This window comes from Homalodisca vitripennis, chromosome 2 (genome assembly GCF_021130785.1).
Source record: "Homalodisca vitripennis isolate AUS2020 chromosome 2, UT_GWSS_2.1, whole genome shotgun sequence".
In the NCBI taxonomy this organism is placed as follows: domain Eukaryota; kingdom Metazoa; phylum Arthropoda; class Insecta; order Hemiptera; family Cicadellidae; genus Homalodisca; species Homalodisca vitripennis.
In genome coordinates, this window is record NC_060208.1 from 94,175,209 (window position 1) to 94,200,000 (window position 24,792).

At 34.2% G+C, this 24,792-nt stretch overlaps 1 protein-coding gene across 2 annotated transcripts; it reads left to right on the forward strand.

The window, feature by feature from the left end:
• The first annotated feature begins 4,003 nt into the window (after nt 1–4,003).
• Nucleotides 4,004–19,514, forward strand: LOC124354368 (low-density lipoprotein receptor-related protein 6-like). 2 transcript variants are annotated; one of them, XM_046804771.1, is made up of 7 exons: nt 4,004–4,165; nt 11,519–11,650; nt 13,484–13,640; nt 16,036–16,272; nt 16,916–17,175; nt 17,595–17,704; nt 19,270–19,514. In XM_046804771.1, exons 1-7 carry the CDS (start codon nt 4,120–4,122, stop codon nt 19,321–19,323), a joined length of 996 nt encoding a protein of 331 aa, XP_046660727.1. In that variant the 5' UTR covers nt 4,004–4,119; the 3' UTR covers nt 19,324–19,514. The 2 variants fall into 2 exon arrangements, with proteins under 2 accessions (XP_046660727.1, XP_046660726.1); XM_046804770.1 differs by lacking the exon at nt 4,004–4,165 and having other exon boundaries at nt 11,425–11,650.
• The last annotated feature ends 5,278 nt before the right edge of the window (nt 19,515–24,792 follow it).

Sequence of the window (24,792 nt, forward strand, 5' to 3'; positions counted from 1 at the left end):
AAAGAATCCATCTTCAAGTATTTACCATGACCTACAAGTACCTGAAGATGGATTCTTCGAATACATAATGTACATTGTACAAATAAAAAACTCCAAAAGTGTTCAAAGGTTTATTCTTGTTACTTATGTCAAACACTTTTAGAGACTACATTTCTTAAATGGTTTTGCCCTGGCTTCATTATCCATAAGAATACACTGCTAATTCTTTGCACATAAGTTCCATTATTAGTACATTATTGATCACAGTATTGACGATGTGACAACATACAGTGCGCTTAAAATGTGGAACTTTACCTAAGATATTAACACGTTTCATTATTTTCATCAGCGTAAAAGAGCACACTTCTGGAAAAGACTCGAAACCATGAACAAGAAGAGTGTGTCTAATTAGTGAGACTCTAGACCTACTCCAAGTTCAAATGGATTTTCAATGAGCCGCACTCTTCATTATTTCTCAGTGGAAGACAAAACCCAACCTCTCTTGTTCCTCTAACCATCCTCCTCTTAACCCACCTACCTTATAAAGTGCCTTAAAGGATCATCAGAGTGGAAGAATTGAAGAATTCCACTTTTTCTTTAATTAGTGGAATACATGAAACCGTATAGGCTACTTAGTACTTTAAAGTCATTTAACCTTATCTTGATAAACCTACTTTCAAGTTCAGGAATGGTTAATGAAATAACAATATGTCTGTTATAGCTCTTTGGAAGAAGAGTGTTATTCTATAAGTACAATAATAAATAAATTAATAGATAAATAAATGAATAATTAAATCAATGAAGTATATATGAGAATATATATATACATTTATATATATATATATATACACATTCATAAATACATACCCTACAGAATAATTCTAGAGATTATCCTATAGGTTTTGTGAAACACGTTTAAAAAATGATATGTAAATTTTGAATAATTTGCTCAAACTGATTGTTAGTGTTATTTAGTGTGGTGTAGGGAATGTGCTACCCAGTGACAACAGTTCAGATTATAATAATAAACGTGGTAAGTAAAGAGTATTGAACGTTCTATGAAGAGTATAGAATATGGAAGAAACAAATTATTAGAAAAGTGCTTGGTAAACACAATACTGACCTTTAATTAAACTCCTGTCTCAAGTGAGAAAAACATAAACAGCACTATACTACAAAGCTCTATATTATCTCGCAATAAATGTGTACTCACAAACATTATCTACAAGCCTCGTGGAACTCTAATGATCAACTAAATAGCCAACATCGTAGTCAAGCGATCTTGTACGACGAAAAACCGATGTTATCTAGGGAGAGCTAGGGTCAACATCTGGTATTTCTCATACTACCACCGTGCAAAGAGTAATCTTGTTATATTTGTGGTGGAAAACCATACCTTACTAACTCCTATTACATTTCATATCACCTGACATACTTACTCTAAATACAACCATTATGCGTTCTGTGCTAACTTTAATATGTGTCCAACAGTCTTCGACACATATGGACATCTGAGGTATGTCTTCAAGTTGTAGTTTGTTTATTTCCGTAGACAGTTTTTATACTTTCAGATTCAACGAACGCGACTTATTCCGAGCACACTGAGGCTGTTATTGTTAAGCGAACTTACAGTTATCATTATAGAATGTGTTTTTGTTCACTTTTAGATAATCATAAATATCGTGAAAGTTAGTTTTTTGGTCGACGCGGCATGCACAGAGTCGGTCAAGTTCATGGCCATCGGCCAGTTCACGCTTCGGCAAATTTCTATGCGGATCGATAATAATACTCTTATCTTACGTGTTTTGTTATCTTCTCTTATCTTACGGGTTGTATTTTCCAAAATACTTTTCAAATTATTTTTTGGTTTCATAAACTTTACAAAACAATGGTATTTGGATTTTTCCCAATTCTACAACAAAATTATTCCTGGCTTATTCTCTATTTCTCGGTCGGATGGCCATTAGGTCCAAATATTACGAGATTACTGGGTAGTGGGAGTCGACTACTCCTCTCCGCACACACTTTAATCCGCTCTTGGAAGTGACACGCTAATTCTCATTCTCATATTTGGTTCTTTGAGAATCGCTCACAATGAGTCATCCTGTCTTACACAGACAATTTGAAAAAGAAGGACCGCGAAATAACGCAATGTTAACTAATTTTGTATGATTTAAAGTCAACTGGCTAAGCGGAATCAGATTTTTAATACTAAAAAGTAATCTACTGACCAAAAATGTCATCATAAATAACGACTTATACAACTAAACTATTATGCATCTATGACTAACAGTTTTTTAAGCCCTTCGAAAACCTTTTCCACTATTACAATTATTTTCTTGTATTAATGCTACAAACGGTTTACGTTAATATAAGTACGTATATATCTTAAAAGTCAGGTTATGTACTATTGCACATTATTAGCCAATAGGTACAACGATACATGTCATTTATGTTTTGTTAATGTACGAGTAAAATTGGAAAACATTCTGTGAATAGAATATGTGCACAGTGATTAAAGATGATTGCAAATTAGTACAACCAATAGATCTTCAGTTGAAGATTGGGATGTTTTAAGAGAGTATACACAATTAAATTTGAGTGAAAGACATTAAAATATTAACTTACGATAAGACTATGATGTAACCAGTGAAGTGAGGAATCCAACGAGATATAGAAATTGGTAAATTCATATCGAAAAATCCGTCAAGGAATTGTGGTTGAAACGCGCATACCAAGGCGTAGTAAAAATGAGACTAAACGTGAGCAGTCGTGTAGAAAAGTAAAAAGTGAAACAAGGTTTTAAGCTTTATCTTCATGTAATCAATATCAACATATAAAGGTTCAGAGAGTTGTTTGACAAAAACTGCAAGAATATTACACATACTCTTTTAGAAGCTGTGAGGCGGAGACAAAGAAGAAACATTATTTCAGCCTCTACAAACACAGCCTTTGGTCCTTCGGTTGAGGCGGCCTACAGATTTAATATATTTCTCTTTCTGACGCGTCAGCAAGAACCTTGCGTTCAGATTGAATCGTTGTTATACATGTGCATTTGTGTGATGAGTCTTTGTTGAACACAATCATATCTTTGGGATATTGCATATTGAACTCTTACGAATAATTAGTGCTTTACAGTTAGTAAGGGATTAAATAACATGGATTATGCAAATGTGCCATTGAATTATAATAATAATAGATAATAATTTATAAAAGAATAGAAAAATATAATCATGCCAAAACATTTTATTTCATTTAGAATAATATATTATTTTATATTTAATTTAAGTTTGGTTAGTACAAACTTTGATTATAATGTCACAATTAGGTTTAAAATGTGGTTTTCAGGTATAAAACTTTGGTGAAATGCATTTTTGTGTCAAAGTGATCCAAACGTGACTAGTTATAGTAAATGTGGGATTAGACAAGGATGAATTTATACCTGCTGAGCAGCTTTTTATTATGAGGTAATTCTACTAAATGTTTCTCGTGATCCATAGGAATGATTGTATTTAAACTATTGATTCAGGAATTCCACGCCTCAGAACTGTATTAATGTGATTCATCATTCAATATAACTGTTTTAAGGAAGTGTTGAAGTTTGAAAAGTTTTAAATAATTTTTTAAAATTATTACAGGATTAAGTTAAAATTAAGTTCTTGATTCACACCATAAAGATACCAAGTGTATTGTTAAAAATTTAATAAATACAAATGGGTAGAATAAATATGTCTAATTTCTCTTCACAACAAAGAAATAGTTCGTGTATATGCGCGCATGAATTACGGACCAACGACAATTATACTGATAATATAGTTTTTTATTGGCGCAAACAATTCCCAGTGTTACAAAAGCGCTTGGAAATTCCAAATTCCATGATGGTTTCCAAGAAACCTCAACAACAAATACTTCAAAGAAATAATCTTATACAGTATATAACTGCGATTAAAACGACACAGACTTATCAGCAGACGTAATATTTTTACAGTTGAGTTTTTATCAATGTTCCTAGTCATGGTGGTGTATCGCATTTATCGGCCAACATTGACCTCACTATCAGGAACCGGCTGCCTGCCTCGTATTTATATAGTACACTCGTGAAACGTCTTCAGTGTAAATCTTCAGCCCAGTAATTTTGTGATGATGTTCGGGTCAGTTACAGTTCTGGTTTTGTGCGCTATCGCACGTGAGTACAGCAATTGTGTAGTTTTAATCACTAGTGCTATTACATGTAACTACTTATAACACCACGTAATAAAGCTCAGCTACTGTGTTTCACCTGGAGTTCATTTATGCATGATGCATCGTGCTCTGAGATATGTTTTAAAACTAAATAGTATAAATAATTGAACAAGTAACTTTTGGGGAGGAAGGTATCTAGTTGAGGGGTTCAAAGATGATTTCCGAGATACGGCAAATCCAACTACGGGAGTTACGTTTAAGAGTAATCAATTTCGCAATGATACTTGCCAATTGACAATACCGTGAAGCCCTCATCAGTACCGGGCCTCTGTCTTCCTAAAGTTGAGAGAAAAATCACTTAAACTGGCATGAGCTAGAGAATAATCTCTTTATCTAATCGTTTCGCTCACAAAGGACCATATAATTTCGTTTTTAGACACTTCATAAAACACATAAAACTTGAAAGGACTTTTTATGTTTTTCACAGTCATGAACAACGGTTATAAACAATCAATCATTATTATTGATTACTGTTATAAGGAACTAAAAAGTTGCCATATTATTGAAGACAAACTCTTACGTAATACTGCAGATGCATTTTCGTTTATTTACGTTTCTCGTGCTTTAGACTTTGGAACCACTACTTTCCGTAGTTTAAGTGTTGTCCTAACCCGTTAAAAGTGTTTCTATAGATCAGATAATTACGAATCTACACATTTTTGATAACGGTTCTGTGTTAAAACGTAAATAGCCAGTTCCAGAGGTTTCAAGCGATGACACACACCCATTGATTTAAATATTAAGGCCCTATACGTTGGTTCCCTGATACGTTTACAGCTTACCATCTATAGTATTCAGACGTTTGTTTGTACACAACTTTTTACGGATACATTACAATAAATATGTAAACAGAATAAGATCAATAACACTAGTGATGAAATGATGTTAATAACAAATTTAAATAGATTACAATAGTAAACTTAAAACAATTTAAATAGTAGTAACAAATTTCTGACAGTGCCTTATCTCAGCTGTATGAAAAAATTAAAATGAAAACTATACTTTTAGCCATACTTTTTAAACATACGGAATTTTGTTATTAATAAATTTTGTCATATTCAAATAGTTTGTTACGTTGTAAACCACCGTATATTGGGAACCTCACATATTATACAGACAGTAATCTAAACAAAATATAAGGGTACATGTTATCGAAATGGAAACAAGGGAAGACGAGTGGCAATCTTTCCCAGTTTTCGAGAATCACAAGATCGGACTGATCAGGGATTCGGATATGGTGAAAAAATAAAAATGTAATAAACACAGCGAGAAAAAGTGAGTAGGATGTTCACAATACTTAAACGTTGCACAATTCATATTCATGGTTGTATTTTTACTTATATTATAGCATTGCTCATTTAAAAGTATTGGAAATGTCTGGCAATGTTTCTATCCTGAAAGTGGAAATTACAAAACCTGTAATGGCAGATACTTTTTAGCCATTTGTGCACATCGTCATTTTAAAATCTGTAGAAAAGCAACCATGAGTAACTATATAGTATTAAATACGATATATATATATATATATATATATATATATATATATATATATATATGTGTGTGTGTGTGTGTGTGTGTGTGTGTGTGTGTGTGTGTGTGTGTGTGTGTGTGTGTGTATGCATTCATAATTAAAATAAATATATGAATATATGTAATTTTGCAAGAAATAAAGATATAAATCATGTGCCAGTAAACGTTTTCAACTTTTAGAAAATCCTATTTTTTAAATGCTAAAACTTTGCAGGCATACAGAATGGTAATTTGTGTTGAAAATTTGTATAGTTTTCGTCATCTGTAATGGGTATAAAATAAGTTGTGTATCAAATTAATCGAGGAAACATTCCAAACAATGTAATGTATGATGTTATCTATTTGAATTGGACTGATAACAAAAGTCTCATTATTATAGTGACTGCCTTTTACCCCTTCCAAAGAATAAACATATTGTAACTTCATTTTACAATTCTATTAGATCAGATGTTATCAACATAGAGAGAGAGAGAGAGAGAAACATCTTTTATTCACAATCATCAAAGATTTGATAAGCGTCAATACACTCTTCAAATTTCAAATACATGTTGAGTTAGACTAGACTTGCAAAAGCTAGGTCATTGTCCTTCCAAGAGAGAAACTCATTCACTGCGTAGAATGGCCCGCTGCACAAACCACCTCCTCAAGTGTCGTTTGAAGGTGAACTCCCTTAAGTTTCTTCAGCTCATCCGGAAGGAGATTGAAGAATCTGGAACCTGCGTAGGAAGGTTTCTTCGCAAACAGCGCTGTTGCGATGAGAAAGAAGGTTGAAATTGTTCGCATTCCTGGTTTCGGTGCTGGTGGATAGATGAATTTATCGGTGAGTTACTATTGCAGGCTTCCATTATAGTTGCCAAGATGTAAGCTGATGCCACGGTTAGGATTTCCACTTACGGAAGGTTTCCCTACAGCTTTCACGGAATCCCAGTCCAGCCATTGCTCTAATCGCCCTCTTCTGGATAAGTAGGATTCTCTCCAAATTGAAGCAGGACGATCCACCCCACAAAGCGATCCCATAGGTCATATGGCTATCAAACAAGGCAAAGTAAGTCGCTCTGACTGCCTCCTCAGTTCCCACAGCTACAATTCTTTTAATGGCAAATAAGGCAGTGCTAAGTCTCCTGCAAAGACAATCTATATGATTCTTCCAAGAGAGGTCAACATCCACAACAACACCCAGGTGTTTGGTGTTGTTTGTGATCAGAAGATTTGGGATACCACATATTAGCTTTTTCTTTGGTCCAAACAGCAACTGCTTTGTTTTTTCTCGTTTAGAACCAAGTCATTCCTGGAGCAGTAGTCAGAGGCCACACTCAAAGCAATGAAGGAATTGACCTCAACTGAATCCACATTCTTCCCTGATGATAAGATGACGGTATCATCGGCATACATATAGCAATTGCCATAGGGGTTGACATAAGATGGTAAGTCATTAGTAAACAATATAAACATAACAGGACCCAACACTGATCCTTGAGGCACACCTCTGCCTACAGGCAGAGGACAGGATCTTGACCTGCACAACTTCCCCCCAGTGACGTGAGAAATTTCCACAATTTGTGACCTGTCTTCCAGATAGTCAGAGAACCAGCAGAGAGCCCTTCCATCTATTCCAGGAAGCTCAGTTTTGATAGAATCAATTCGTGGCCTAGGCAATCAAAAGCCTTACTCATGTCGACGAAGATCCCGGAGACGGAGTAGCCATTCTCTATGTTGTTGATGATGTCCTCTAGAAGTTCCACCCAACCTGTCAGTGTCGACCTACCCTTCATGAAACCATGCTGACATTTGGTAAGAAGGCCATTTATATTGAGGTGTTGAAATAGTCTTGTTACGACAATCTTCTCGACGATCTTTGAGAAAGTTGGAACCAACGATATTGGCCTATAGTTGCCCATGTCCTCTTGTTTCCCTCGTTTATGGAGAGGAAAAACCTTAGCCACTTTTAGTTTAGAAGGGAAGCGTCCCTGCTGAAAGGAGAGATTGCATATGTGTAAGTGGCACCAGAAGCTCCTCCTTGCAGAACTTAACCATTCTGGAAGAGATCTCGTCCAAACCAGCAGAGGGTTTTTGCTTTATAGAGTCGATCGTCCTAATCAATTCCGCCTCGTTTGTAGCTGTAAACTCATTCAGTCTTACTAGGCCGTTGTAGACTTCCTCGACAGTTGGATTAGGAGGTGAGTGACCTGAGGCAACAGCGAAGACTGAAGAGTTTTTTCCGCAATATCGACAAAAAACTGGTTAAAACAGGAAGCAATTTCATTAGGATCCGTGATGTTCACTTTGTCAACAGACAAGGATTTTACTTCAGTTTGTGGGACTTTGTTAGGGTTTCGCTCGCAGTTAATCACATCCCAGATGGCCTTGCTTTTATTATCGGATGTGCTGATGTGGTTGGAGTTAATAGGTGCGACGAAGCTCTTTTAATTTTAGGTCATATGACTTTTTTAAGTTGTTCGCTCTTATTTTATCTCCATGACCTCCACTGAGAAGATATTGATTGTTGCCTTCCAAGAACCTTCTCTTCAATTCTCTGACCTCTTCACTGCAGAAAATGTCTCTTGTTTTTTGTTTCTCCCACTCCTAGATTTTCTCGGAGGACAAGTAAGGTCAAGGATCAGTGTGACTGTTGCAATGAAATTGTTGTATGCATCGTTCGTGTCACTGCAGCCTAATACATGATCCCAAGATTCCAGAGCCAACGATTTTTTAACTGGGTCAAGTTGGTGAGATTGGTGATTCTTCTGGATACAATGGTGGGTTTCTTCTTGAGAGAGATCGGTAGCTGCAGTGAGCACAGCTGTCCAGTGTGGTCCGAGATTCCAGTAGGAACCACCCGTACCGTTACTTGGTCCAAGTTCAAGTCAGTACATACGGCATCGATGGAGGTAGCCGAAGTTGGGGTGATCCTGGTTGGTGGAAGTTGTATTCTTGCCATGGAAAAAAGATGCCAGGAGTTCATTTAACATGCTTCTCTCAGTGTTGATTCGAGATCGTTAATGTTTATGTCCCCAATGAGTAAGACATGCGAATTATTATTTGTAGGAAGTAGATCCAGGATCTCCGCTAGTATCTCAAGAGCTTGTCTGGTGTGGGCTAGACTACCTGAAGGAGGTCGATAAATCCCCACTATAAGCAACACTTGTTGCTCAGCGTGATCCTCATTGCAGCAACCTCACAAACAAGAGGAATACTAAGGTGTTCGAGTTCCAGATGAGATGTTTCATTCTTCAAGCTATTATTTTTGTAGATCGCAACTCCACCCTTCATGCGATCTTCCCTACAATAAGCCGCCACCAGAGAGAAATTTATCAGTTTAGTGTTCAAGATCTGTTCAGGTGAGTTTCCATGTTCTGTGATAACTACGAGGTCTGGGTTCAGCTGAAGGAGAGTGTGGTTCAATATTTCAATTTTATTTTGTATCCGGTCTACATTTTGATGGAATATGGTTAGATTCATGGTACCGTTATCTAGCTTAGGCTCTGAGATGAGAGTCTTGTAAGAAATTTCAGGAGAATCTGTTATCGTCTGTGCCTTGAGCTCCTTACTGGGTCTAAAAAAGACTTTGCTGACGGATTTGAGTTGACAGCTGGCAAAACGCCATTGGCAGGGACAGGTGGTGTGATGTGGGAAAAATCTATCCGACTTACAGATGGTTCGTGTTCAAGAATTTCATGTCTAAATGCTTCAGAATCATCAGCTGCTACAACTGTTATTTAAATTAATGTAAAAATCTAAGTGTTGGTGGTAAAATTCTTCAACAGTTTGTCCCAAGGGACGTATCCTTGCGTTACAGGGAGGATTACAGACAGATTTATTTGAGGGTTCATCGCTAGGCTTGTTCATAATACTCTTGTCAGCAAGAGTGCAGTTGGTCGTGGGAGACTGCTCTGGGTTCCTCTCTTTAAGGGTTTCATGGGAGTCATGACAGAAGGAATATAGGTACTGGTAGTTCTTCTCCAATGCCAATAGGTCAGCTTTCATTGTCCTTACTTCATTTTTGATGGTCACCAGTGCCGCGTTAGGAGATATCGTGGGAAAAGATCGCTCACTAGATGCGTCTTGCCGAATAGTGGAGGGGATTATCCCCAGCTTCAGACCTCAATGATAAGAGTTCCTTCTCAAGCGTTACAATTTTCCTCTCTTGGGAATCAATTTTCTGCAGTTGCTTCTCATCGTGTCCCTCAGAAGTCTTCTGTACCTCAATTCTCAAGTTTATTTCTCTCTCCAATTGTCTCTCCATAGCACGTAGATTGTCCAATAGTATCCCTTCCTTCACAGTTAGGGAGTCAATTGTGTTAAAAAGATCCTCAATTTTTGCCTCCATTGAGTTCATTTTTTAGGTTAGAATAGAGTTCTCTTTTTGTAATTCGGCATTATGTAAAAGAAGCTTTGATCCAATTTCAGCCGATATTTGCAGTTTGTTTTCTTCGGTCCATTCTGCTTCGGAGTACGAGGCAAGCATTGATTTAAGCTCGTCTAGTGATCGGACGGTTTTGTGGGCAGTTGGTGACAGGATGTGCTCTGAATTGGAATGGAAAAAGAATAGTTTTTTGGATCACAAGTTGGACAAATCCATTTTTCATCCTTATTGTTTGTAGTTTCATTGTAATGTTCTGATGACATACCCATACATACTCTGTGATACCAGGTGTTACAAATCCCTTCACAAAAAATTAGCATCATCATCATCAGCCACAATTATGTCACAGAGCGGACATAAAACATTTTCCTTTCTGCTGTTCGATCGTCGGCGCTGCTCAAAGGCTGTTCCACGCGATAGTTATTCTTTTTATTCCTTGATCTTGATCTTGTCTCCATTGAGTATAGTATGCACAGATGGAGGCAGCGAAAACAAGAAGCTTGTGACTACTGGGATAAGATTAGGATGCGTTGATTCACTGTAATCTTTACAGAACAGAGTATTGTTATTGACAGCTGTAGTAATGACCTTTAGTGACGTTTTCATAGAGAACTTCATAGACTATTTTGTTAAAATAGTATACTATTTCATTAATGTGCTGTTGATTCGTACGTTTGGAGACCTAGGGAGCCTCTTTGTAGCCCCTTATATTGATTTCATATAGTACTGAGTAGACGATCATGTAAACGAGATTCAGAAGGCCGTGGATTCTTTCGGGCAAAGATTCCTCTATGCAGAGCTCAGCAGCAGCAGCAGACGACGACCCACGAGACAGTGACAGTGGACAGTGAAAAAACAGATGACTGGTAGGAACGATGGTCAAGTGAAATGAAGGAACAAAATTAAACTAAACCGGAATGCTGAGACGATGAGCCATTGACAACTGAACCTGCAGGCTAGGGTTGATGTTAATTGTAGTTTTTGAAGTGGGATGTTACATACATTTCCACATCTATTGACACATATCTACTTACAGGCTTAGTCGGCACAAAAACAATTATTCTTGACCGAAAATAACAAACATCCCGCAAGTAAACGGGTCAAATCACCCGCCCGGCAGACCCGCGCAGATCGGTCCCGATCTTTTTTTTTTTTTTTTTTTTTTTTTTTTTTTTTTTTTTGCAAGTTGTAAAACGCAATTTCATGAAAATGTACAAACCCTCTTTGAGACTTGTTATTTCTAGTAATCACGAGAAATAGTTTATTCCCCTTCCCCAAATCAAATGGGTATGATACTTCTGTAAACCGACAATTATCTGAACCGCATGATTAAACATGATAAAGCATGTTATGGCTTCACTTATACAATTCATATAAAACGGTTGACCAATGATTTGTGTGCAGTGTCACCGATCACAGCGGAATCGGTTTGCAAAGATGCCGGGTGCTCCCACTCCTGTATAACGGCCGTCGATATTCCTACATGCACCTGTCCTGAGGGCATGGTCTTGGAGGATGACTCCAAGACTTGCACAGGTAAGATAATCTTTATCATTAGAATAAAACGTTCCAGAAAGTGCGTAGGGATTTAGAGTTTTTTAAGACAAGTTATTCAATTGTTATTAATGTTTTTAGTATATAAGGAACTTGAACAAAATAATTTTCAATACAAAGAAGTTTTATCATTTTTAGGTTCTTTCCTGTTAAAATTAATTATTATTTAAAATTTAAAAGACGCTAAGTGAACTAATATTTTTATTTTATACTTTTTCTGAATAAAGTAGGTATTCAAAGATTTTTTATTTAAATTGTTGATATTAATAATGCAAGTTGTAAAACGCAAATTTCATGAAAATGTACAAACCCTCTTTGAGACTTGTTATTTCTAGTAATCACGAGAAATAGTTTATTCCCCTTCCCCAAATCAAACCTTGGATACACCACTAACTTATATTCGTGTAACCTCGTAGTGTCCTTGACAACAAGACAACATTTTACCGCGGAGAATCCAGAATTCTTGCTTAATTAATTGTAGGTGTTAGGGAAAACTGAACACACAGAAAGATGTAGCATGTCTATATGCCTATCCAACTCTTGTATAACAACTTAGAATGTATTGTTATCTCATACCTTGAAATAATATGGGTAGTTTTGTATAGAATGAATAGTGTTACACACAAAAAGTAATGTTGTATTTTGAAATAAGACTAAAATATATCAATTTAAACTTACGAGTACTTTAAACTGCACTAAGTTATTGATAACCTAAAACAACTGAAACAGAGTGAAATTAAAACAATTTTCGAAACTTCACTACCAACAACTGTTTTACACTTAGCCTACTTCTGATTATTTACAGTTGATTATTATCAGGTACCCGCGGCTTCGCACGCAATTTCCTGTTACAAAACAGAATACTATATTCATATATTCTTTTTCTATGACATTCCGGTCATTTAAATTACCGGTTAAATTTATTGATGGTTCCACAATTGAATTATGCCAAACAATTATCACATTATGTTAGATTTGGAATCCAACTTAGATTAATATCTAAGTGATTTTTATGTTTTCACCGATCCAGAAATATGTATAAGGGGTATACCTGTATGATTCTGGTGTAAGGCGAAGATTATTTCCATTTGCTTTTCTTTAACTACAGCAAACATGCTATACACAACGTCAAGGGTGCTAACCAGATTCGATTACCTTATGTGCAAACATTCGCTGCTTTGTACAATAAGATAGTTTTTCTAACAGCGATTAAATACTATTTCCATTGTATTAGGTGGTTTATTGATCATTGGTGCAATCGAAATTTAAATAAGATAATAACTTTGTCTTTGTAATTTGCATTACACTACTGATCAAGCACTTTACAATAATAATAACATATTTTAAAATTTAAATGTAAACAAATGTCTCTTTGATGATCTTCAGCTGAAATTGTTAATAGCTGTTCACTTTGTATTACGTGTCATAGCGCAGTCTACCGGATCCTATGTAAAACATTCCAAAATCAACACAAACTTATAAATAAAAAGTCAGTTAAATACAAAATTTCAATTGGGACCGAATCGTAGGTCTAATCCACTCCTGAACACACAAAGAAATCTCATTAAAATCGGTCCAGCCATTTAGGAGGAGTTCAGTGACACACGTACACAATAAATATTTATGTATAAATATTATAAAAGACGAGTATTAAAAAGATTATAAATTTCAAAGCACTTAACAATAGTAAGGGTACATATAACCAACCATATTTATATAAATATAAAATATTAAAATGTAATATATTCTTGTGACGGATGGAAATAAACTTAAAGCAGTTTTCATAAGCTTCTATGGTGTTTCAATTCTGCACAGTGCCTGTGACGATATTGCTGGGTATGCATAGAAAAATCAGTGCGATCACAGGGGGAGAAGGGGAAGTGAGGTCTCTACTTCCTGTTGGCACGACCGCCTTTGACTTCCATTACAACAATAAGGAAATCATCGCTTTCGCTGATAATAACATAATGAGGTAATAATCCTTTAACAAACTATATATTTGTATTTATTATTATTATTATATTGCAATTATTAATATTTATATAATAATAATAATATTTTCTATTACTTGAAAGTGTGCGTGTATATTTAGTTATCAAGTACACTTTAAAATTAAAATACCCCTTCCGGCTCAGTAGGAAGAAAATTAGTTTTCAGACGTAGCGTCATCTCAAAATTTAAAACTGAATTTGCATGTTTAAAATATAACTCTGAAAAACATATTATTGTTTGAGAATACTGGCAAATACGATTCATTGGCACAACACTGATGGGACGATGAAATGTCCCATCATATTTGTCTTAACGTTGGGATGTTAGTAAAATTATAACACTATCAAACATTTAGAAACTCCATAATATTGAAAGCTTACAGCAAAAAATGTATAGGGATATATTAATTTCTTTGGAAAAAACGTGACTCCATATAGGTTCAATTAATCAGAAATTATGGTCGTTTACTTATTTCCTCATGGTAGATCACTGCCTTAGGAGTTAAATATTAAAATAAAGCAAAAATAAGCAAGAATAAATATTGCTTAAAACTGCTTTAACATTGTGAAAAATCCTATTCACCTGAATTTTGATTTATGTTTTAAAATACCCTAAGAAAGAGTTTGGGCCAAATGTGAATAACCGCCATCTTGAAACTTTTAGTAGCTAGGACTGCCTAACAAAGTCAACCAAGCTACGTATAAATACAGTCTTCTTTGTACCATGTATTGTATGATAATATTATGAACTATGGTAGTTATCACAATTTTTTCGTAATTTTTATATTACTTAAAACTTTGTACGCTCGCTATCTGAGAATCTTACGAGATATAAAAAATACATAACAAACAAACATTATTGCAAATGATGAGTACCCAAACACTTTGTCTTTGTTTTGCGATAGAATGCACCGATTGATATATTATAACCATTCCTATTCTAAACTTTAATTGTCCACCATCTTAAATCCTTGAGAGATATCAAAAAAATTGGAAGAATAAAAGTTTACATAACACTGGTGTATTTATAAATGTACCATATTGGGTTTATGTTGGGCATTAGTAGTGATAGAAGTTTTGCTAAAATGTGAATGAAAACTTTTATGATTAATACTGACTAACGAACTCATCCTAGCTATGAGCAAGTACCAGTACTCTCTACCAATTTCAGTCTGGTTATTTTAAAATTACCGCAGTTACAAGATCAACTTGTATTGTATAAGCTCATACATACATAAATACATATACAGTAAGTTGGAGGAATTTAGCTGTGCTCGTAGGGCCCAGATACTACCCTCTCAACAAATAAACGCTATCTGTGTGGCGGGTTGCGTTTACGTGCTAGCCGCTGAGATGAAGGCGCAACAATCTCTTTAACGACTTTAAACACACGATTTTGATTTGCATATAAAATTGACAAATACGTTATTTTCAAAACACGTTAAAACACTATAACAACTGTAAAACATGGATAAGGTCAGATTATTCCTATTATTTGGTTTTCTCTTATTATTTAATTCCACCACAATCAGCACTTTTACAAAACAGACTGATTTTAGCGAGTGTGATGAGTTATTTGGGCCAATAAGATTCCTGAAAGGAGGGTTTTACCCATGAGTCACAGTAAATGTTTTCGGGACGGAGCGCATAATGTTACCCCGCCACCCCTCCCACCACACATCATCACCACACACTCAAGGTCACGCGCACAGCTAAAGTACTCGAACTGTAATGTAGTTTTGGTTTCTGGGGTCATGATCGGAGAAAATGAAAAGTATTTTTTAGGAACTGAGGACGATTGGAATAGGGAGACCTCTTGAAAATCTGACGAAAATATCTTAACATGTTACAGGTTTATAAGGTCTAAAACTTTGCAAAATGTACTTTAATCAAACTTGAAATTTAAATATGATATTCCTTTAATTTTGTTCGATGATCTATTTATCTGTAAATTATCACACTAATTAGCCCAAAAGCTGCAATGAAATATTATTTAAGTACGTAGCCACCATTCGTAATCGTTCTTGAAACAGAAGTTTGAAATGCCGCTAAATGAGGGACATATATTATGATTGTTTTTGAATAGCATGAACACAATAAATAAGAATTGTAATCCTTGGAGGTAGGAGTCCTTGTTATGCATCCAATGGAAACTACATAGACGAGTCTGAATATCTGGTTCTTTATTGCGATGAAGATTTGGCACAGTAGAGTTCTACTCGTATACTACCCTAGAGTGAGTTGAAAGAAGCATACTAGAGTTAATTAAACGTGTGAAAATCATTAGCTATTGAACGAGAAGTACAAATATAGCAGATGTTTGAATTTAAAACCTTTAAAACATTTGGTTTATTATTAAAATTATGTAACTTACAGGTATTCTTTTGCGGGAGAGTTAACAATACCTAAGCAGCCATCAGCCATAGCCACACCAACTTCCAGGGTGTCTAGTCTGGCGGTAGACTGGATCCATCAAGATGTCTACTGGATCAGCCGGCAGCGCTCTGCGATAGAGGCGTCCTCTCTATCTGGGAACAGTGTCCGGGAAATCATTGCTGTTGAAGAAGAAGAGTCTTCTGATTGGAACAATCTCGTTATTGATCCTGCCGCAGAGTGAGTAGATTCATTGAGCTTTATACTAGTTTAAATGAAAATGTATTGTTCCGTGAAAGACATTGTTATGCCATGAGGCAGTAAAAAGACACGTTTATCCAAACAAGTTGTTGTTGAATGTGCTGAACTATTATTTGCCAATAAAATGGAATTATTTATTAATGTACATGAACTTTAAATATTAGAACAATTGTATATCTGGCTTTATTGAGTGTTTGGATGGAAAATCGGCACATTTACACTTTTAGAGTCACTGGTCAATGTTACCTATCATTAACATGGCTTGTGGGTGTGTCCTTAGACATGATCAAGCCTAACGTTATACCCCTCTTGTGGTAAGTCAAAATGACGTCAGAGGCATCTGTGGTTGTAGTTCTAAGTGGTTGCAATGAGGATACCCCAGACTATCGACCCTGAAACTCCCCCTAACGCGGGTCTATCGGAACTGTTATTTAGTGTTTAAAACATTTTAATTTATCGAACGATTAACGTTTTAATTTATAACGATTACGTTATCCCTAACTTTGGCATCAACTCTTATGTAATTTTGAAAAACATTTCATTAATAGGATTTTCCCATATTTATTGATAACTAGGGACTATTGCATTATTTCTGCTACTATTTTGATAATTATTTCACCAGGAAGTTGTTCTGGTTGGGAAGAAAAGGTGTCTACAGTTGTGGTTTGAATGGAAAGAACCTCAAGTCTAACATCACCAGTTGGCCTGTGGATGCTGAAGACATAGCCCTGGACACTCAGAATAAGCTGATATACATCATCGGTAACTATGGCAACGGTGTCAACAAGGTGGTGGCTGCAAGTCATTATGAAGGTACTCCGGTGGGTGATATTGTAACCATTGGGCAGTCTGGGAGTAAGATATACGGCTTTGGCGTTTTGGGTAAGTATTGAACTCAGAAACTAAAAGCAAGTTTGATTAAGCTATCAGTTAATGCTCGTGTACATATACATATAGGTGTGAAGGATCCTAACGGGTAAATAAGTGAGGGTAAGTGTCCTAGAACGTTGGAGGAGGTGAAGGCGTAACGGGTGCCTTCATACAACTTACAGCTCACTGCATTTCGCCTAGATTTGTCATTGACGAATCATCGCAGTCAATCAGTGCTCCACTTCAAAGCACAATAAAACCTTAATATTTAAATACTAAAAATATTTATTACACATACTGAATTCTTTGTTATTTTTATTTATTCGAAATACTAGCAGGGAATGAGGCTTCCGCAGAATATTTATTTTTAATATTTGTACTGATTTATTATTAGAAACACAAGCCTCATCATAAGTATTTCCCGATTTCAGGCAACACGATCTACTGGGAAAGCAATCATGACGGAGAAAACTTGTACAAGTGTGAAATTCCCTCTGCCAAAGAGAAGGCAAATGTGACTTTAGTGGAGGAACTGTATCAGGTACGTTTCATAAAATAACTTAGTGGTTTTATGATCTTTTAATTAAGTGTTCGAAATTATATTCATTCCAAAGATTATCTCCATGACATTCACTATACGAAAATATCAGAAATGCAATATATGAAATACAAACTCGAAAGTGAAGTTTCTTTTTAACTATATCAACTGGTTAAATTTAATGATATATAATTAAAACTTTGTACTAACTAACAAGGAATATTCTTTGCCAGGGGATTTCCGATGAAATAAGCTTCTACGATCGTCTACATAGTAAGCTCTAACTCTGCAAGTTTGAACTGTGTATCAATCCCAGACCCACATTTTATGCGGAAATTATGTTTCAAAACTTTTCATGTAATAACGCATATTTGTTAGTGTCAGTACCCCGTTTTTCACCTATGTGCATTATCGTGTTTGGAGCAAGATTTCTTATTTGGAGTTATTTAGGAAGAATTCATAAACCTGCGAAATTCCTTCAATAGACGGGGACTGGTGGAAACTTATTTCATTGCTATTTGTATACCTTTTTCCACTGTGATTATTTAACCCTGATACTCTTAACAAAGTAAAACCAACTATCCAAACTTATAAGTCTTTTAGCGTATTTTAGGTTGATTGGTAACGTAGATCCAATTTTATTTTATACTACTAATGAGACAAAGGAATTATACTTTAGTTTCTATAGGATACGTTGATGTGTTATTTTTAGGTAAAAACTGTTATCAAATAACACATTTCATTAAACCTAATAGTAAGAGTAGTAACTATTACAATTTAATAATATTTACTTTAATTAAATTTGTATAATTGAAAAATTTAACAATATTGTAACACTTGTAATATAAGCTATAATTTTCTATTCAGGCAATCAAAGTGCTATCCCTTAAGTACCAACAGTAATATTTAGCAAACCATAAAATAAAAAGAAATTACATTCTAAGTTACCCAAAGTAAAAACTAGCAGTACTGATGGATACTTATCATATAAGAAAATACGATGTAGTTCTTAGAAAACTATTAGCAAACTCAGATAATTCAAAAGTTCCATATTCCGTTATTGACTGAGTAGAATATTACACTACGAGTATAATTTACGGAATCAATGTAACTTTAGTATGTCACAATACAATGGACAATAACATAGTTATCTGAGAATTATTGGAAATAGTCATCTTCGAATAGGTATAAAGATAAGAATAAACCGTAACCACCATTTCACATTCATTTTAGAGTCCTAATGTGGGCCTGAAACAGTTTGAAGGATACTATAATAAAGTCTGTCGATATCCTTACTAAGTATTAAATCCAAATATAAGATGGGATTAAATTTGACCTAAATCAGTTTTTCCAAATTGGCATATGAATAATTAAGAATTTTGCGGTTGTTAATTTTTTATTATGGTTATATTGCTCTTTTATAGTTTTATGCCTACAGAATTAGGAATGCATTTATACAAAGTATAGCATGCAATATAGGTTACAATTATTCTGCTGATTTTTTTAAATTTTAGTAAGATATATATCATGAGTGTGAATTATGGATGAGACAAGACTTTTACTTTCAGATAGTGTACGACTTGAAGATATACCACCCTGACATACAGAAGACTGGGAAGTAGAAAGAGAATATTTCTGTGGTTTTAGAGAGCTTAATCCTAGACAGTGAGATAATTGTCCAGTCGGGTCTATGAATCAGAGATAATTGTAGTACTTGCTTGAAGAGTCCCTGTTGGATATTAAAAATAGAACATGTTAAATATTTTGATATTAATGTAAATATTGTCAATAAATGTATATTTTTACTTTGCTTTTCATGTGCATTAATTTGAACCCTTAAAATAGTTAATGAGGTATTTAGGTTTTTTTTAATTCTCACGGCTCTCTAGAGTAGTTTCATGTGATTTGTGAGGAAAATAATGTACGATTTTTAATTTAAATCTGTTTTGAGAAGAGAACAATTATTATATTTTATTTTAAAATTATGTTTTACAAATGAATTTTAAGTAATGGTCTTTATTAATGAAGTTACCTAACTGAATAATTGTAGATTATTTAAAAAATTTGATGAAAGTCAATAATGAAAATCAAAGGAAACTTATCCAAATAAAGAACTTATTTTAAATCCTAAGAGTATTACAAATGGGAAAGTGTATTTCTTCGTTTTGTGTTCACGCATAAACTGATCAACCGATTGTAATGAAAGTTTATATGGACATTCTTCGGGTCCCGGGATGAATATAGTCGTATTATTATTTCGAATATTCCTTCAGGCTACGCCCCACTGGTCTCTAAAACAGGAAAACATTCCTTCTTGGTCTCTAAAGTTGTGTAATATGAATAGAAGTTGTGTTAAATGTAATCAACTGTTCTGTGTTAACATAGTATTGTGACAGGATACGTTTATTTAATTTAACCACTATTTTAACTATAATATTTATTATTCATAATAAAAATTTTAAGAGATACTAACTCCAATTCTCAGTAATAAAATATATGTGTATTTTTCATTGTAACAATAAGGCAAACTCAGTTATGACACTGGAAATGTCTTAGAACAAAAGAAAATAACAAGATACGTAAGTAGACCTTTTTTGCCAGAAGTAGTTTTCTGAGATCTATATATTTGTATATTTCCTTGGTCGGGACAATGAAACAAATTTAAATTTGCAACGTAAATATATTAAACCGTTAATTTAAACGGCTGAAGTAGAAGCTTTTGGTTTTTGGCCGATGTAGGTTTCTCAGTTCTACGTGTTTACAAATATTCTATTTGACAGAACAACGCGAGAAGTTCTAATATGGTACTGAAAAGATCTTAGACTGGAAATCAACACTTTAACACGGGAGTAGTTTTCTTAGATCTACACACACTCGTACACCAATAAATATAAACATTTTATTGATCGAGTAAATAAAGTATACTCAGCTGTGGCAATGTAAATACATTAAACTAGAATTGAATTTTAACATCTGGAAGTACAAACTTTTGTGACCGAAGTAGCCTTCTCAGTCCTAAGTAGGTAAATATATTTCCTTCGTCGGAACAACAAGAAGAAACTCAACTATGGTGCTGGAAATATATCAGACCTGAAGTAGATCACAAGAGTCGGAATAAAAGTTTTTTTGAGATATATATATATATATATATATATATATATATATATATATATATATATATTCTTGAATAGGGCAACGAGGCCAATTCAGTTGTGGTTTCGGAAATTTTTTTAATTTGAGCCAGAAATGCTCCTATACTCGCAAAACTTGATATAGGAATTATTCAACCTCTGTGATTTGACCTAGTGTATTATATGCCTGCAAATCATGTAGTAAACATTTAAGTCAAAGTATTAGCATGATAATACATATGCATTGCATTTGAGTGTCATTTTGTTAAGATAATTGTTTCAACCAGCTAATATTTTATAAAGATATTAACACTCATGTTAAATGGTTAGATTTCCCTATGCCATAGTTAGATTCAATGTGTGCAAAATAAAATAAATTTAACAAATAATGAAATATGAAGAATCTTGAAGTATTGGAAAAAGGTTTAATTTACTATTACTGGTAAAAGGCTTTTCCGAATCATCGATCTTTTTAATTCATTTACCAGTGATATTAAATTAAAAATAAAGAAATACCTTAAACTTTTAGATTGCCAACATAATACTATAAGTTTAAAATTGACAGTCATATGTAAGTTTCATCTATACTTAAAGATTTAGTATGATTTATAATAGTATTTTTATAACTATATTTATAATATTCTCTTATCAATTTTACCTCGGTAACCTAATAATCATATAATTATAATCACATAGCCAAATACGACATACTAAATTTCCTAGCAAATATAAAACTATAGCAAACCTTAAAACCTGAAGAAAGATTTTTGCTAGAAAACATCAGAAGAAGACATTTAACACGGAACGGGGAGGCGGGACTGAAAGGCTTGAAAGGGCGGCCTTTTGTTGAAGGGTAAAATATCACTTTGTCGTGTCAGTAGGTCTCCAGTGAAAACGTGAGCTCGATAATCCCAAGATATGAACCATTGTATTTTCTACAGACAAAAGCTTTCCTAAAAATACACACTACTTCTCGCAATTGTGCGTTTTTTCAGTCTATTACATATTTTATTTAGTTCAGTTATAAAGAGAGATAAATTAAGCTTTATCTGAACGTATCTTTAAGGAATATCTATTCGCAGTATATCTCGCAACCTATCTTACGAGTATGTGTTGACTTAATAATGCATGGATTTTGATTTATACATACAAAAGAATGACTTCGATGCAGGTAAATATCTATCCATAAAATGTGACCAAGCGTTGTTGACTTAATAATGCATGGATTTTGATTTATACATACAAAAGAATGACTCGATGCAGGTAAATATTTATCCATAAAATGTGACCAAGCGTTATTGACTAAATCGCTCAAAATCCCAGTAGGCTGGCAATATTTTTTTATGTCTACGTGAGGATTATAAAAGTTTCTAATGTGTCTAACTGTTTGTCTGAAATTTTCCATACAACTTCAGTAAAGCATGTTACTTTATGTGTGGTTTTATTAAACATATAACAAACCCGTTGATTTAGACAGTTCCAGCATTCCTCCATCGAGTACTTGGGAAAATAATTTAATTATAACTTCCATGTTAAACAAAACTATCAGGTTTTAAATTCACTATATACTCGTAACCCATTTTTTAAACTATGATACAATTAAAAATACTGAAATTAATGAAACATATTTACCAGATATCAGTATACTCGTTCTTAGGCAGTTATATAATTTATTTTTCATCATGAAAGATATTTGCTGCCTGTGCTTAAACTAGTAATATCTTAAAATAGGAACGTAGTGTGATGTATTGAATAATCAAATGTAACTGACATTACACGGTAAAAAGAAAATGTTGATGGATGTTGTGAATGGAAGTTATTGATGATTAATGAGACAAGTTATTACGTCTTGGAAAATATTAGCCATTAATCATTCAAGTTGTAAAGATGTTATCGTTACTCGCATCAATCTAACGATCTCGTCTTGTAGCAACAGGAAATTGTGATGCAAATGTTTAAAATTTTCATTCCATAAGCAGTTAATGGGAATAATAGAAGACACTTCAGAACACGGGCATGAGTATAAAGCGTTTTTTTTCTCATTAGTTTCTGGGATAAAATAAAGAATTAATTTCAAAATGCTCTAATTGAAAGAAATGTAGGAATAACGCAAGTTTATTACTAACAACCTAGTTATCCGGTTTATAGTACATCAAATTGCTATGGAGAGCTATCTTAAGTCAAGATATGTTAAATCGAAACTACGAATAGCCCTGCGTGTAAATAAGAGTTAAAGGAATAATAAGTTGTCATGTGACTGTTTTTACCACTGCCACCTAAAGTGACAAACATATACATGGAACATTGAGAAGATCGCAAGGGGGGAGCGATGAAGAGGGTGGAGTTATGGTCCGTTATGTACATAATTTGAAGGCAGTGCGGCTAATAGAGTTTGGATGAATTCTTATAACATATAAATGTGTCACACATCTAACCATCTACTTTGCAATAGGACCTGAACTATAAACATTTACAATATTTGTCGTTTTCAAAACAAGGAAGTTATACTGAACATTCGATATGCAAGAAACCAATATATACACATAGATGGTATGAATATTTAGAGTGTTGCATAAATGAGCTATATGTGCTCTCTAAATGTTATACAAACATAACTGAAATATAGAGAAGAGAACAATACAAGACGTTAAAGGAGAAAGGACACACAGCAATACAGGTAAATCCTTTGAAAATACATTTTAAAAGTCATAGCGTTCCAAACAGTAACATCTAAATGAAAACGGCTGAAATAGACCTATTTTAATTACATCAAGGAAAAATTAATCAAATAAATGCAAAATGATAAAAGACACAATAAAACTTTTGTGAAAAATATATGTGGAATAACATCAGATGATGAAGATCAAGTCATTAGAGAAAATTTGAGGCCTATCGCCATACAGGTTAAAGTGGCAGAGGTTTTAAAATGTATAAAAAGTGAATTTTAAGTACACATATGGTTGTTTTTTTTCAGAAAAAAAAAAAAAAAAAAAAAAAAAAAAAACTAATCGAGTTGATAAACTTAATACTATATTATTTTGTAAAGAACGGTGCAGTATTAGGTTTTAAACTTTGAGTGGATTTTTAAACAGCTTTCTTATACAATTATTTAATACATTTTCCTGTATTTCCCTGTTTTTTTTTTTAATATAAGAATTATATACGATGGTGAAAATTTTACAATCTGTACGTCAACCTTTTTATATATCAATTCTGATTTGTAATTTAACCCGGTATGGAAAATGTAGTATATAATATTTATCATACCATTGGAGGACTTGTAGCTTTTCTCAATATATAAATTTTTAACTAATATTAAGAAATATTGTTTAGTTACTATAATAAGTAAATAGTAACAACATACAAATAATTAACTCACTATATGTTTTCAATCTTTTCAAAGTATAACAAGAGAACAACACTAGTTGGTAAAGTGCCAGGACAGACAGTACACACACTGTGACATACAGTACACATACTGTGACATACAGTACACACACTGTGACATACAGTACACACACACACACACACACACACACACACACACACACACACACACACACACACACACACACACACACACACACACACACACACACACACACTGTGACATACAATACACACACTGTGAGATACAGTACACACACTGTGACATACAGTACACACACTGTGACATACAGTAAACACACCGTGACATACAGTACACACACTGTGACATACAGTACACACACTGTGACATACAGTACACACACACACACTGTGACATACAGTACACACACTGTGACATACAGTACACACACTGTGACATACAGTACACACACCGTGGCATACAGTACACATACTGTGACATACAGTACACACACACCGTGACATACAGTACACACACTGTGACATACAGTACACACACTGTGACATACAGTACACACACCGTGACATACAGTACACATACTGTGACATACA

What these genes read in the sequence shown, in the direction of transcription:
- LOC124354368 (XM_046804770.1), top strand. Translation starts at nt 11,440, where the DNA reads ATGATTAAACATGATAAAGCATGTTATGGCTTCACTTATACAATTCAT. An exon ending in TGACTCCAAGACTTGCACAG is followed by an intron (nt 11,651 to 13,483) that starts GTAAGATAATCT and finishes AATTCTGCACAG; the next exon opens with TGCCTGTGACGATATTGCTG. An exon ending in ATACGGCTTTGGCGTTTTGG is followed by an intron (nt 17,176 to 17,594) that starts GTAAGTATTGAA and finishes TCCCGATTTCAG; the next exon opens with GCAACACGATCTACTGGGAA.